Source organism: Myotis nattereri (genome assembly GCF_964212035.1).
Source record: "Myotis nattereri genome assembly, chromosome: 3".
In the NCBI taxonomy this organism is placed as follows: domain Eukaryota; kingdom Metazoa; phylum Chordata; class Mammalia; order Chiroptera; family Vespertilionidae; genus Myotis; species Myotis nattereri.
This window is the reverse complement of record NC_138077.1, coordinates 196309554-196322755: the sequence shown is the minus strand read 5'-3', so window position 1 is coordinate 196322755 and position 13202 is coordinate 196309554. Positions and strand designations below refer to the sequence as shown.

The 13202-nt window shown below is 37.4% G+C and overlaps 1 protein-coding gene across 6 annotated transcripts in view; it reads right to left on the bottom strand.

The window, feature by feature from the left end:
- Positions 1–205: 205 nt before the first annotated feature.
- PTP4A2 (protein tyrosine phosphatase 4A2) overlaps positions 206–13202 on the bottom strand; it is a 32548-nt gene continuing 19551 nt past the window's right edge. For all 6 annotated transcript variants that reach the window (XM_081086341.1, XM_081086343.1, XM_081086345.1 and 3 more), the window contains 4 exons: positions 9898–9990; positions 5057–5187; positions 3731–3805; positions 206–2741 (listed from right to left, as the gene is read on the bottom strand). In XM_081086341.1, coding sequence (XP_080942467.1) covers positions 2633–2741; positions 3731–3805; positions 5057–5187; positions 9898–9990 — 408 coding nt within the window. In that variant the 3' untranslated portion in view covers positions 206–2632. The remainder of the gene's footprint in view (positions 2742–3730; positions 3806–5056; positions 5188–9897; positions 9991–13202) is intronic.

Here is a 13202-nt window from a genome sequence, read left to right as displayed (position 1 = left end):
TGAACCAGAAAATGTAGCAGATGTATCCCAGTAAGTTTGCCCTTACTGAACACCTGGGTGGCATGAATCTTTGAAGTTCCCAACCTCTAATTATTTTACCTGCTTGCAGTAATTAGCAGGACCTAAAGCAGACCTTAAGAATACCAAGTTTTCTAGGGGAGCAAATGAAACTCAACCTGGAGTGGAGAACAAATGCACAAACAAAGAGCATGTAAAATATGTTTATTGTTCTTTAAAAGGGTTCAGGGTTTAGTTTTAAATCAGGCTGCACACCTTTCATCAGTCTGACATCTCTCTCACCATGTCAAACTGGCTTCAGCTAGCAATACTTCATTAAGTCCAAAAGATTAAAAAAAACCTTAATTTTGAGGAAGAAAATCCAGTTCTGAGAACAATTAACATTAGTCTGCAATTTAAAACAAAATGAGGGCTAATGTTTCATGTTGCTTTACACACTCTTCTCCTCATACAGAACCAGGAATGTAATTTTCCTAACTCAGGCAGGCACTGATACTGGTGGACACTGCACGCGTTCACGTGCGCGCACACGCGCGCACACACACACATACGTACATACGTACACACACACACACACACACACACACACCTATTTTTCTGTCTCTCCCTGTCTCCCCCTCCCCCCAAACAACAAAAATCAGAGCATGTCAAAGGAAAAAGGTTTGGTATGATATTGATCAAAACCCTTGGAGTCAACAGTCTATCTGAACTTAGAGAATATTCTGTTTTGATCTTGAGCCTATATTAAAGGAATCTATTGTCATGTTCTGAAATAAAGAATTTTGGATAATACCATCATTTTCCACTTTAAAGTCCTAGAAACAATTCCAAAAAGCATTATTTAGTTTTGTTTTCTGGGGTGGCGGAAGAGAGCATCCACAGATTTTCATTTAGTTAAAGAGCTCAAACAACTCCGGCATAGGAGATAGGCAGTTCACAGAGCCAGCCAACATCTGAGGTATCACCAGTGACAACATCCCCGGTCCATTCCTACTGGCCTAGCTGATCCTAACAAAATGGGAAGTTTATGGTTCTGCATAGCAAATTCCAACAGGACAAGATGACCCTAAACCTTTATTCAAATTCTTAGAAGCAGAGCACTAAGAAGTGTATAATATTTAAATGAACAGTGCAAGAGGCTCTGATGGTGTCCTTCAACTTGCTTTGTCAATACAGCCTGGTCACAACTGCTTTCCACAAAAGAGCAGAACAATGGTTTTCTAGATCAGCACATTGAACCCCACAAAGAATCAGCAAAAATGACAACACCAATTTCACTAGCAACACAGTCCTTTTGCTACTGGTTGGGCTGCTTTACTTCTCTCTCCTACCCTGTTAGGCCTGTGGACACATCCTCACTAGGCATTGTTGGTTTTATCTCATAAAGAACCTAGTAAGAAAATAACAAGGCAATCAGTGGTTAAACTGAGCTGTACATATAGGGGGCAGTTTGGAAAATACCCATAACAGGCATTTTCTCAAGTCCAAAATATTGTGTCTTTGCTGCTATTCCATTACCTGTTCCTGAAAATTCAGAGTCCAAGTAAGTCCTAAAATAAAAAATTTTAACTACCAGCATTCTCTGACATCATTAGACAGAAAAGCAGAGTAATGCTACAAACAGCCCACAGTTCTACAAGGTGTAGAGAGTGTGCTAACTCTCTGCACACATCTTTAGCGATGAACTGGAGTACTCCCCTTCAGAAATCAAATGTTTCTGGAATACCCACTTAGCTTCATTAGTTGGGAAAGAGAAGAATTCGACTCTCAGCTAAGTTCTTTGAAAAAAGAGACTCCTCTTAAAATGCCAGGTCCCCCACTAACTTACCAAAACAAAAACCCAAACAAAAAAAGGCTCTTGGCTACTTTGCCTAATGTTGTATAGAGTTTTCAAGGAAAGAAACTAACATGAACACTCCATCATCAGTAAAAACTAAAAACCACCTGGATCATATAATATATATATGCCACTGCTTTTTTTTTTTTTTTTAATGTTTTTTGTTTTTTTCTAAAAGTGCCCAGGTGGGCTTAAGGCTGCCAGACTGCACGCACATCTACAGCAACAAGGGCTTCTCCTATTCCATCTACAACTAGTATCAGGGGGGAAAGAGGGATGGGGAAAAGGAAAGAAGAGAGGAAAATTGTACCCCCACCCCTTAACCCCAAATAACAAAAAAAGAAAGAAATTCCACAACAGGGAGATAGACCTATGTGCCAAGCATAATGGAAGAGTGTGCTCCCCAAAGAGAAGGTTATGCACAGGCTAATGTTCTGCTGGTTTTCCTTAGAGACCTATTTTGAAAAAGTTTAAAAAGACAGGAGATTTTGAAATAATTCAATCCTGGCAGAAATTCAAACTGCAACACTAAGGGCAAAACCATTCTCCACTGAAGTAATCCCTTTTTTCTTTCTCTTTTTCTTTTCTTAAACATTTTATTCATGTTATAGAGGGATTTCTTTTGTTTTTTGTTTTCCAATCATTAGGAGAGTGGTTGAGGAGTACTGAATCCATCACCACTTTGATGACACAGTCAAGATTCCAGATTCACATTTCCAGGTACCAAGAGTTCCCTCTAAATGCCACAATCAAGTCAGCCTTCGTTTATATTTCTTTCTACTGAACACAGCAATGCCCATTGGTATCTCTGAAGCGTAATCGCATCTTAGGTCGGTATTTCTCCAGGTAAAGCAGCTGTTTGGAATTGAATGCTCCCCTTCTTTTTCTGAAAATACAGAATGGCAAACTTTATCGTGTACAAAAAAGAGCTGCCTTATTCACTGAAATGCATTATTTATGGCCTAAGGCCATTCTAACACCACAAAGCCGAAAATCAACATTTCCCATACAACATCACTTGTTAAGTTTAAATCAGAACTTTCTGTGCCTTCTGAGAAAAAGGAATAGACAAATTTTCTTTGCTGACTCTCACTACTCTTGTTAACCGTTTAATAAACATCAGAATGATTTATCCCAAGTCATCTAATATACTCTTTACCAATTAGCTTAACATATTTTTCAGATTAGAATTAGTAGCAAGTATTTAGGATGCATGAGTATTTATATGAAGCAGCAGGCACAGATGGCATTTCTTGAAATATGTTACCTTCCTAGAGCTGCTACCATTCATTTCATGCCGTCATTAATAGTCTTTTTCTTTCTCCTCTTTTTTAAAGAAAAGAGGAAAGGCTAAGAAAATAAATGGCAAAAAATTCTGGACAGCAAAATATCATGGCCTATCACTCCAGACTGAAGCCAAGATTCTGTGTGGACACTACCATCCTGATTTTATGCCTAAACAGGTCACTTATGAGTCCCAGGTGATTAACTGCTCTTCTACAGATTCTGGTTTGCCTCTTGGTCATAGAAATTGCATTTTAAAGATATTCTGGACATCTATTAAAAGAGACACAAGATCACTGAGACTCTTCTACCTAGCTATTCATTTTAAAGATTCCTAGATAGTCAAGTCATATACTGGACATATTCTACAATGTCCACATTTGCTGCCTAAATTAGATATCCTTTAAATCTGGGAGCTAGTAGTTTTACAAGTCTCTTTATCATTGGCTCTTTTTGATAATCAATCTTCAAACAAACATTTGAAGCCAAAGGCAGCAAGTTATTCCAGACTAGGAATGGATACTTTCCATAATTCCTTCCTCTTGTATGACCTTGCTTTATGTGTTTCTGAGTATAAAACTTCATACTTACTGTCTTATAAACTGAACTGCATCTTCATACTTCATTCCACATTCAATCAAAGCAAGTGCAACCAGCACAGGTGCCCTGCAGAGAGAAACTCAATTGTAAATATGCACACATCTTTAGAATTAAATTTTAAAATCCAGATTACATGTTACCAAAACTCTGACTTTTGTTATAAATCAATTTTAATATTATTTCCTTATCAATTACTAAAAAGATGCTAGACTTCAACAAAATCCTTTTCGTGAGCTAGGAGAGAGGGTTAGAAAATTGATAATTAGAATCAGTCTCAATAAAAGTATGTACTAGTATTTTTAAATGTAACAAAGGAAATTAAGTTTTTTTAAAAAAGTCAATTATAGGGCACTGACTTTGGACTACCTAAATTAACCCAAGTCAAATTAATAATACTACCTTTGCTCTTCAAGATAAGGACTGAAACTTAGAAACTTTACTAAACTATTAAAAAAAAAAAAAAAAAAAGGAAAACAACAAACAAAAGGGCTAAGCAGAGGTAAGAACCTGAGTCACCACTACCTGCACTAATGTTGTTGTTTTTTTGTTTGTTTTTTTAAATATATTTTATTGATTTTTTACAGAGAGGAAGGGAGAGGGATAGAGAGTTAGAAACATCGATTAGAGAGGAACATAGATCAGCTGCCTCCTGCACACTCCCCACTGGGAATGTGCCCGCAACCAAGGTACATGCCCTTGACCGGAATCGAACCCCGGACCCCTGAGTCCACAGGCCGACGCTCTATCCGCTGAGCCAAACCGGTCAGGGCTGCACTAATGTTCTGAGTCAAAGTACACATCATAAATTGACCTTTAACCTTCTGTTGATGAGTGTTGCAACACCATTCCATGCAATGCTCAAGGAAAAGGTTTCTTAAAAAAATTAAAATTACTTTTCATTCTCCATTAAACTCCACATCTACTTTCAGGAGTTTAAGTTCAGCCATCTGCTCTCCACCTTCTAACTTCCCACACATCTCAATCCAAAATTAACCATGTACAGATTTTTTTAATGTTATTGCACATTTCAAAAGCCTGAACCTTTGGTTACTTGGTACAGCAAGAAAAAAAAAAACTGAATTAAGAGTATATTTTTAGCTCAAAGATTAGACAATTGCATTAAGTCATTTTCAGAACAACTGAACCACCACCCACTAAATCTAGTATGGCATCAGACAACCAATGAAAACACAAAAAGCAGCTTTTGTTATCATTTCCTTTCCTTTCAGGCAATTAAATATTTAGTGTAATAAATGAAAATTTCTACCCAAGTGAAATATTTGATAATGAATTCACAGACAAAAGGGTAAAACTTACCTTCCCAATCCCGCAACACAATGCACTGCAACACAGCAACCTGGTTCTTCACGAAATTTGGTTTTTAATAGGTTTAGCCAATCGTCCACTATCTGATTAGGGGGTGGCGCACCATCATCAAATGGCCAATCCTGGAAAGAAAAAAATCTTTTATTTAAATTGGTATTTTCTCTAGGATTAACTCCTAATACTGAATAACTGCACAATACAGAGGGCAGGCCTACTTGAACTAACTATACCATATATATCTATTCTTAATAACGGGATTCTGGTCACTGCTGAAAAATGATCCAAGATAGAAATTCAAGTGTGTCAAACAATTTAGCCTTCTTCAATGAAGTGTAATCAGTGTCTAATTTTATCTTATGGAAATCTCTTATGATAGTGATAAGAAATTAATATTCCTCAAATATTCTGTCTGAAGCAATCTGTAAACAGACATAGAGAAAACTGTAAGCCCAAACAAAGTAAGAGAAGATATACCTGTCGATATGATTTAAAAGTCCACTCTGGCAAAGAAGTATACCAATAACTGGTATCTTACTGGTCTCTACAAATATTTGTGAGGATTATCCCCCAAACAGTTCTAAGATATAAAGTCTTTTCTTTAGAGAAAGGCTCTTTGATAAAAAATCTCCAACAGTTAGCATACCATAGCAGAAGCATACTATCATCTTTGTGCTTATTTATACATATTTAAAAGCCATGTAGCAAATATTTTTAAAGCTTTGCCTAAATTATACATATCTCATTGAACGAGCACAGTGCCACATATTAGGGTCCCTAAGCAAACGGAGACCCCTTTCTTTCAAGTATCCCTTTCTTTTTATATTCATCACTAGAGACCTGGTGCACGAAATCTGTGCGGGGGGGGGGGGGGGGCGGCTAGGTTGTCCCTCAGCCCAGCCTGCACCCTCTCCAATCTGGGACCCCTCGGGAGATGTCCGACTGCTGGTTTAGCGGGATCAGACCTAAACTACCAACCAGACATCCCTCTCACAATCTGGGACTGCTGGCTTCTAACCACTTGCCTGCCTGCCTGCCTGCCTGATCGCCCCCTAACCGCCTCTGCCTGCCGGCCTGATTGCCCCCAACTGCTCTCCCCTACTGGCCTGATTGCTCCCTAACTGCTTGCTCCCCCACGCCGGCCTGATCTCACCCCTAACTGCTTGCTCCCCTGGCAGCCTGATTGCCCCTAACCGCCTCTGCCTCAGCCCCTACCACTGTGGCTTTGTCCAGAAGGAAGTTGGATGTCCAGGACGAAGTCGGACGTCCGGAAGGTGTCTGGTTGACCCGGTCTAATTAGCATATTACCCTTTTATTAGTATAGATATGCATGGGTTGGTCTTAATTAAAAAACAGCCAGGTGATTCTCTTCTTTGCTACCTTACAAGAGGTCCTAAGAAACCAATACAAATCAGCTTTGAAGAAGGAGGAAAGGGGACTCACATTTTACATATCCTCTTTTCCATCTAGCTTCAAGGACAGAAATGTAAAAACATTGGAAATTTTTTTTAAACATTAAGACTATTCTAATGAAATTGGATAAAAACACTTTAAGATACTAGAGAACGAAAAAGAGAAAAGTGACAGAGCATTAAATTGATTCTGCACTCATTATTGGCACCACTAAAACACTTCATGTAGCCCATTAGCCATGACAGTACATTATGTTTGATTTGTCAACTACACCCCATAATTAAAGGGCTGTCAGTGTTATCATTATAAATGTCACTACAGTTTAACTGTAAATAGCTATAAAACCAGTAAGTACTTTAGTTGAGAGTTACTTCCTCTAATAATACTCCCTAAAATGCACCTAGTTAAGAAACAATAACACAAAGCATGCTTCACTTAGTCAGACAAGCAGTAAAGAAATTCCAAGATTAATTTTAAATGTCCTTGTTTTTTCAAGCTTAAGTTGTTAGCCCTTTAATTTTTTCTAATCATAGCTATTTAAAACAAAAGCCTAGATTTAAAGGTCTGGAATAAATCCTGGACCTACCAGCATTTTCTACAAATTAGTTCAAGTTCTTTACTTCATTTCTATATCATAAAGATATTTATCAACATTACTGAGTCAAACAGACTACAGTCAATCCACAGTTCATTTTCTCAACCTGCCATCTGTCAAAACAAATTAATTTCTCATCTAACCAATGGAGAACATACAGTAGACCCCCAGTGGGTATCTGAAACCGCAGATAGTACAGACCCTCTATATACTATGTTTTTTCCTAAATGTACAAACCTATGTTAAATTTTAATTATAAATTAAGCATAGTAAATTATTAATAAAATAGAATAATATACTGTAATAAAGGCTATGCAAATATGGTCTCTCTCTCTCTCCAATAATTTTTATATTTTCAGTCCAAACCTATTCCTGAATCTGTGTAATGATCTCTTATTTGTTGGTGTTACTTGTTACTAGGCTTAAGGCTTTCTGGTGCAACATTTGCTGTCAATTGGAACATTTTCTGTTCATGTCTTTCACCCACAAATTTAATGTTGTTTCCATCTTAACTAAGCACTCATACACCAGCTATAACTTTTGCAGTCTGAGGTACACAGCAAAACTAGCATAAATTTCTTTTTCCTTCTTCACACTTTCACAAAGATAGAAGACTCATTCCTACTGTGATCATAGCAACTTCAGCCTACTTTTTTCTTTCCTTATTAAGTGGAGAACTTTCACCTTTTCAGTTAAAGGAAGCATTTTCCAGCTTCTCTTTGGCATATCTGAATTGCCAGTATCACTATTTTTGCACTTTGGATGGGATGAAGCAATACTTCATCATACTACTCAGAATAGCACACAATTTAAAATGTATCAATTGTTTATTTCTGGAATGTTCCATTTAATATTTTAAGACCACAGTTGACCCCACAAAGTAACTGAAACCATGGAAAGCAAGACCGCAGATAAGGGGGTCCACTATACTTACAGGGGAAAAAACTTAACCTAGCCCTAACCGGTTTGGCTCAGTGGATAGAGCATCAACCTGCAGACTCAAGGGTCCCAGGTTCGATTCCAGTCAAGGGCATGTACCTTGGTTGTGGGCACATCCCCAGTAGGAGGTATGCAGGAGGCAGCTGATCGATGTTTCTCTCTCATCGATGTTTCTAACTCTCTATCCCTCTCCCTTCCTCTCTGTAAAAAATCAATAAAATATTAAAAAAAAAAATTCAGCCTAGCTTCAAGAAGAAAAATTTGGGTTTAAACACAGGGCTACATCAGAAGTTAAAGTTTTGTGTGTTTTTTTGTGTGTTCTTTTTTATATATATATTAATTCTTTTTTGCTTAAAGTATTACATATGTCCCCCCCCCCCCGCAACTGACCCCCTCCAATCCACCCCCCCACCCCCCGTGGCCTTCAGCACCCTATTTATTGTCTGTGTCCAAGAGTTATGCATACAAGGTCTTTGGTTGATTACCTCCCACCCACCCACCATCCCACACCTTCCCTCTTGAGATTCCGCACTCTGTTCCATGCTTCCATGTCTCTGGATCCCCTCCGATCATCAGTTTGTTACTTAGATTCCAGATATGAGTGCCATCATGTGATACTTGTCTTTCTCTGACTTATTTCTTGTGTGTGTGTGTGTGTGTGTGTGTGTGTGTGTGTGTGTGTTCTTAAACACAGGGCTACATTTTACACATGTTTATACTTATCCCCAGTGATTTCCAGCCAGGAGAACTTAAAGTCATTTAGGAATGAGAATACAAACAAATTACTACCATGCCATACTACTCAAACACATCTGAATACATAGTATTCTTTAAAAATATAATGTCTGGCTATTTATTTCTTCTATTTTCACCCAATGAAGGTGAGGACACTTTATGGATCAGATAGGAGATGACTGCCTTACCAACAGGACATTTACTTTCTTTGCATCAACAGCCTTCCCAACTACTGACCAATGCAATAAAGACTACAAAACTAGCTCTCAATAAAAAGTAAAAATATAACCTGATATCAATATCTTCTTTATTTTCTGCCTCATCAACTACTAAAAAAAATCTCCAGTTCTCAACCTACTTCACTACCTCCCACAATCAAATCAAATAGCTCTAAAACACCTAAGACTGCAAGGTCATTTCATTACATGCTCCTGCAATTTAAATAACTATTTAGGGGAAAAGGTATAAAATTTTGCCTAATATGAGGCTCCTGCTTTTTATAATAAAATAGCATATATTGAGGCTAGGGAATATTTTAATTTAAATTAACTTCAATCACTTTTTGTTCAACTATGAAAGAAATCTAATCACACAAAAGCTTAGAAACCTAAAAAAGTATCAGAAACTAGGCTGATAACTGTGGAGCAAGATGCCCTCTCCTTCTCCCTTCTTATCCTCTTCTCCCACCCTTTTTGTCCCGTACAAGTTAACTACAAAATATTAAGTAACTAATTTGTACTTGCAAAGTAATAGAATATTTCCACGTGACTTAAGAATGTCTGATGGGGGGGGGGGGGAGAATGTCTGATGGAAATTTTGTTTTGTTTTGACTTTGTTAGAGTCAAACTGGTAGCCTGGAAACAAAAGCCAACTATTGCATTAATTTCCTAGAAAAACAAAATGCAAATTACCTTTTTCTTAAAATAAGTATTCACTAAATTTTACTTTTTATTTATTGAAAATACCCTGCAAGTATAGACTTTAAGAGCACAAATGAGCAAAACTGCCAATAAAAAAGAATTTAAAGGTTGCTATGAACACTGTATTATCCTAGTATAAGCTCAAAAAGCAAAACTACTGAGTTCCAAGTTTTATAAAATATCTGAAAGGTACAACTTGTTTGTAATGAAAAATTAAAACACTACACACTCACTAGAACATGGATTCCTTCTTTTTCAACTGGAGCTTTATCGTATGTAGCATCACAAACTCGAACCAAAGTTGTCACTCCATACTTCTTAAGTTCCTTTAAAGAAAAGTAAATATAAGGTAATTTGCTTTTAGAATCTGTGACCAAAGCTTCAAAAATTTACTATTTTGAGTTGAAACAATGAGACATTATTCTTCAATAAAAACCAAAATCATTCTCATTGTGGCAACATATATAATGGACACTCTTGCACTCTCAGTAGAATTATCAGTATCAGTAAGACTCACCTTTATAAAGGGCAATTTAGTAGCATAACACAAAAACTTTAAAAGAACACATATACTTTGACCTAGAAATTCTACTTCTAAGAATTTTTACTAATGAAATAATTAAAGATATACACATTTAGATGCCAAGCATGTTCAGCACAGTTTGGAATGGTAAAAACCTGGAAACAACATTAATGGTCTGAACAAGGGAATGGTTAAAGAAAGTATGGGTTAGCCATACAGCATACTATGACAGCTATGAAAATAATACTGAAGAGGTTGGGGGAAGTTTTATTTTAAATATGACCCTATCTATTTGTAGGATCACAGAAAGAAGCATCTAGAAGCCAAGTATTAACAGTTAAGTTGTTGTTTTTTTAAAAGAAAGTGTTCATATTATATATATACTAGAGGCCTGTTGCACGAAGAGATTCGTGCAATAGGTCTTCCCTTCTCCTGGCTGCCAGCACCGGTTTTCTTCCAGCACCCGGGACCCAGGCCTTCGCTGCTCCAGCCGGAGCCTTCAGTCTTCGCTCCGCCGCTTTGCACCTACCTATGCAAATTAACTGCCATCTTTGTTGGGCTAATTTGCATACTCTCCTGATTGGCTGATGAGCATAGCGGAGGGATGGTCAATTTACATGTTTGTCTATTATTAGGTAAGATATACTGGAGGCCCAACGCATGAAATTCGTGCATGGGTAGGGTCCCTTGGCCTGGCTTGGTGATCAGGGCTGGTCGAGGCCTTCTGGCTGCTGGCCAGGGCCTTCCTTCCCCAGCTGCCGGATGCCGGCTGGGGCCTTCCTTCATTCCGCAGTGGCCCCTGGTGGTCAGCACATGTCATAGCGAGCGATTGAACTACTGGTTGAACTCCAGCAGGACAATTTGCATAGTAGGCTTTTATATATATATAGATTTTTAAAAATTGATTTGAGAGGAAGGGAGAGTGAGTGTGAGAGGGAGAGACAGAAACATCAATGATGCGAGAGAATCATTGATCAGCTGCCTCCTGCACGTCCCGTACTGGGGATCGAGCCTGCAACCTGGGCATGTGCCCCAGACCAGAATTGAACCCGGGACCCTTCAGTCCACAGGCTGATGCTCTATCCACTAAGCCAAACCAGCTAGGGCAGGGGTGGGCAACCCCTGGTACACGTGCCAAACATGGCACACCAGTAACTTTTGCTGGCACGCGAAACCCTCTCTTATAATCTTCCATTTACAATTGTGAATCTTTGTTCTCAGTGATGAATTTTGTTAAGTCTCATAATAGGAGTAGCCAGACGGATGAAAGTAGTAGCTCGTGCATATCTCTGAAGGTCACAAAATATAAACCTGATGTAAAATCTCTGTCATCGGTGATGTAGCAGCAAAAGTCCCACTGATAATATCAAACGGAGTCATAAAGTTTTCTGTTGAACTATCAGTGTACATGTATACATTAAAAAATAAACGTATTTTTCATCATCATATACTGTGTTTTTGTCCTTCGAATGAACTTTATTACTTCTTCAAGGTTCTTCACATAAGTACACCTTAAGAGATATCAAGTAGGCATAACATATTCTCAAAAAATTAGGGGTGGCACGCAGAAGAATTTTGAGTCAGAGATTTTGCTGGTTTTGGCACGCACTCACAAAAAGGTTGCCCACCCCTGAGCTAAGGCAACAGTTAAATATTTTTAAAATGTCTTTTGCTTATCTGTATCTTCTGATTTTTATTTAGAAAATACTGGTTTTTTTTAATTTAAGGAAACAAAAGTTATTTTGAAATTAAGATTAAAAAGTGGTATTATATTACAAAGCCAACTAACATACAAAATAATTATAGCCAGAAGTCTTGCTCCTTTAAAAACTTTCCCACAATAATGCCTAATACAGTGACTACCTATCTTCAAGGGACCACCATCTTTTTATAGTTGCAGGAGGACAGTGACTTCTGCCACTTTTGGAATCTATGGCCAAGGAATCCACAGGCTGAAAATAGTATCACATAATTCAGCCAGGCTTAAAGGTGACTGATCAACCTAAGGACACAAGCCTAGAATCAACTTGTACACTGTGCACACAAAGTTAAGGAGCTTAGGACTTATTAAGTATAAATAAGCAGGAACAGTGATATCATGTTTGGTTATCTAAAGAGTTATTTTAATTGCTAAAGAATTTTATTTTTCACAAAAAGGCTTTCTTATAAAGCATGTTCAGGAAAATTGATAAGTATTATAACTAAGTCAGTAATTTTAATAAGTTTCAAAACACAAATAAAATCCCTTTGAAATGAACTTCATAGTAGCCATTCATTGGAAGGTTATGGCAGAATTTTTCATGGTAAATATTTGTGGCCTTAAGCAAGTCAAAACCTTTTCTGAACTCAGTTTTGCCATTTGAAAAATGAGAGGGATGGACTTAGAATCCCTAAAAGTTCATTCAGCTCTCTAAGTCTATTCCATAAAATACATCAATAGAAATCACACTGAGACTGAACCACCAGGGAATGATTAAAAAGCTTACTCATATTTGAGTAAAGTACATGCTTTCCACTAATAATAGAAAAAATGAAGGATCTGACAAAAATGCTACCTATAATACCTTTCCTTCCCCTAAGTTTCTGAACCCTTGTATATAATGGCTACTATTGCAAGTAGTTCTGGGGTAGCTTTTCAACAAAAGTGGTTAGAATATTTGAGGTAGACATAGGTTTTAGTGTCAGAAACAGTTCTACCATGTACTGTGTGACTTCAGGCAAATTTAGTAATAGTACTGTATGAAATTGCTTATTATAATGCTGGGTAGAAAGTGTCCAGTAAATGTTAATTATTTTTATTATTGAAAGTATAATCAGAGAACTAATAATGTAGAAAAGATAAGAAAAAACGTAGTACTAGATACTTTCTAAGGTCCCCCCAAATTCCATAAATGTTCTTTTAAAAATCTGTTATAATTAATCTAACCCATTTAAAAAAAAAAAAAAAAGACTGGTAGGATGACCATCATATGCCAATCACGGAAATAAATGGCTTTGTGATAAGAGATTTCTTTA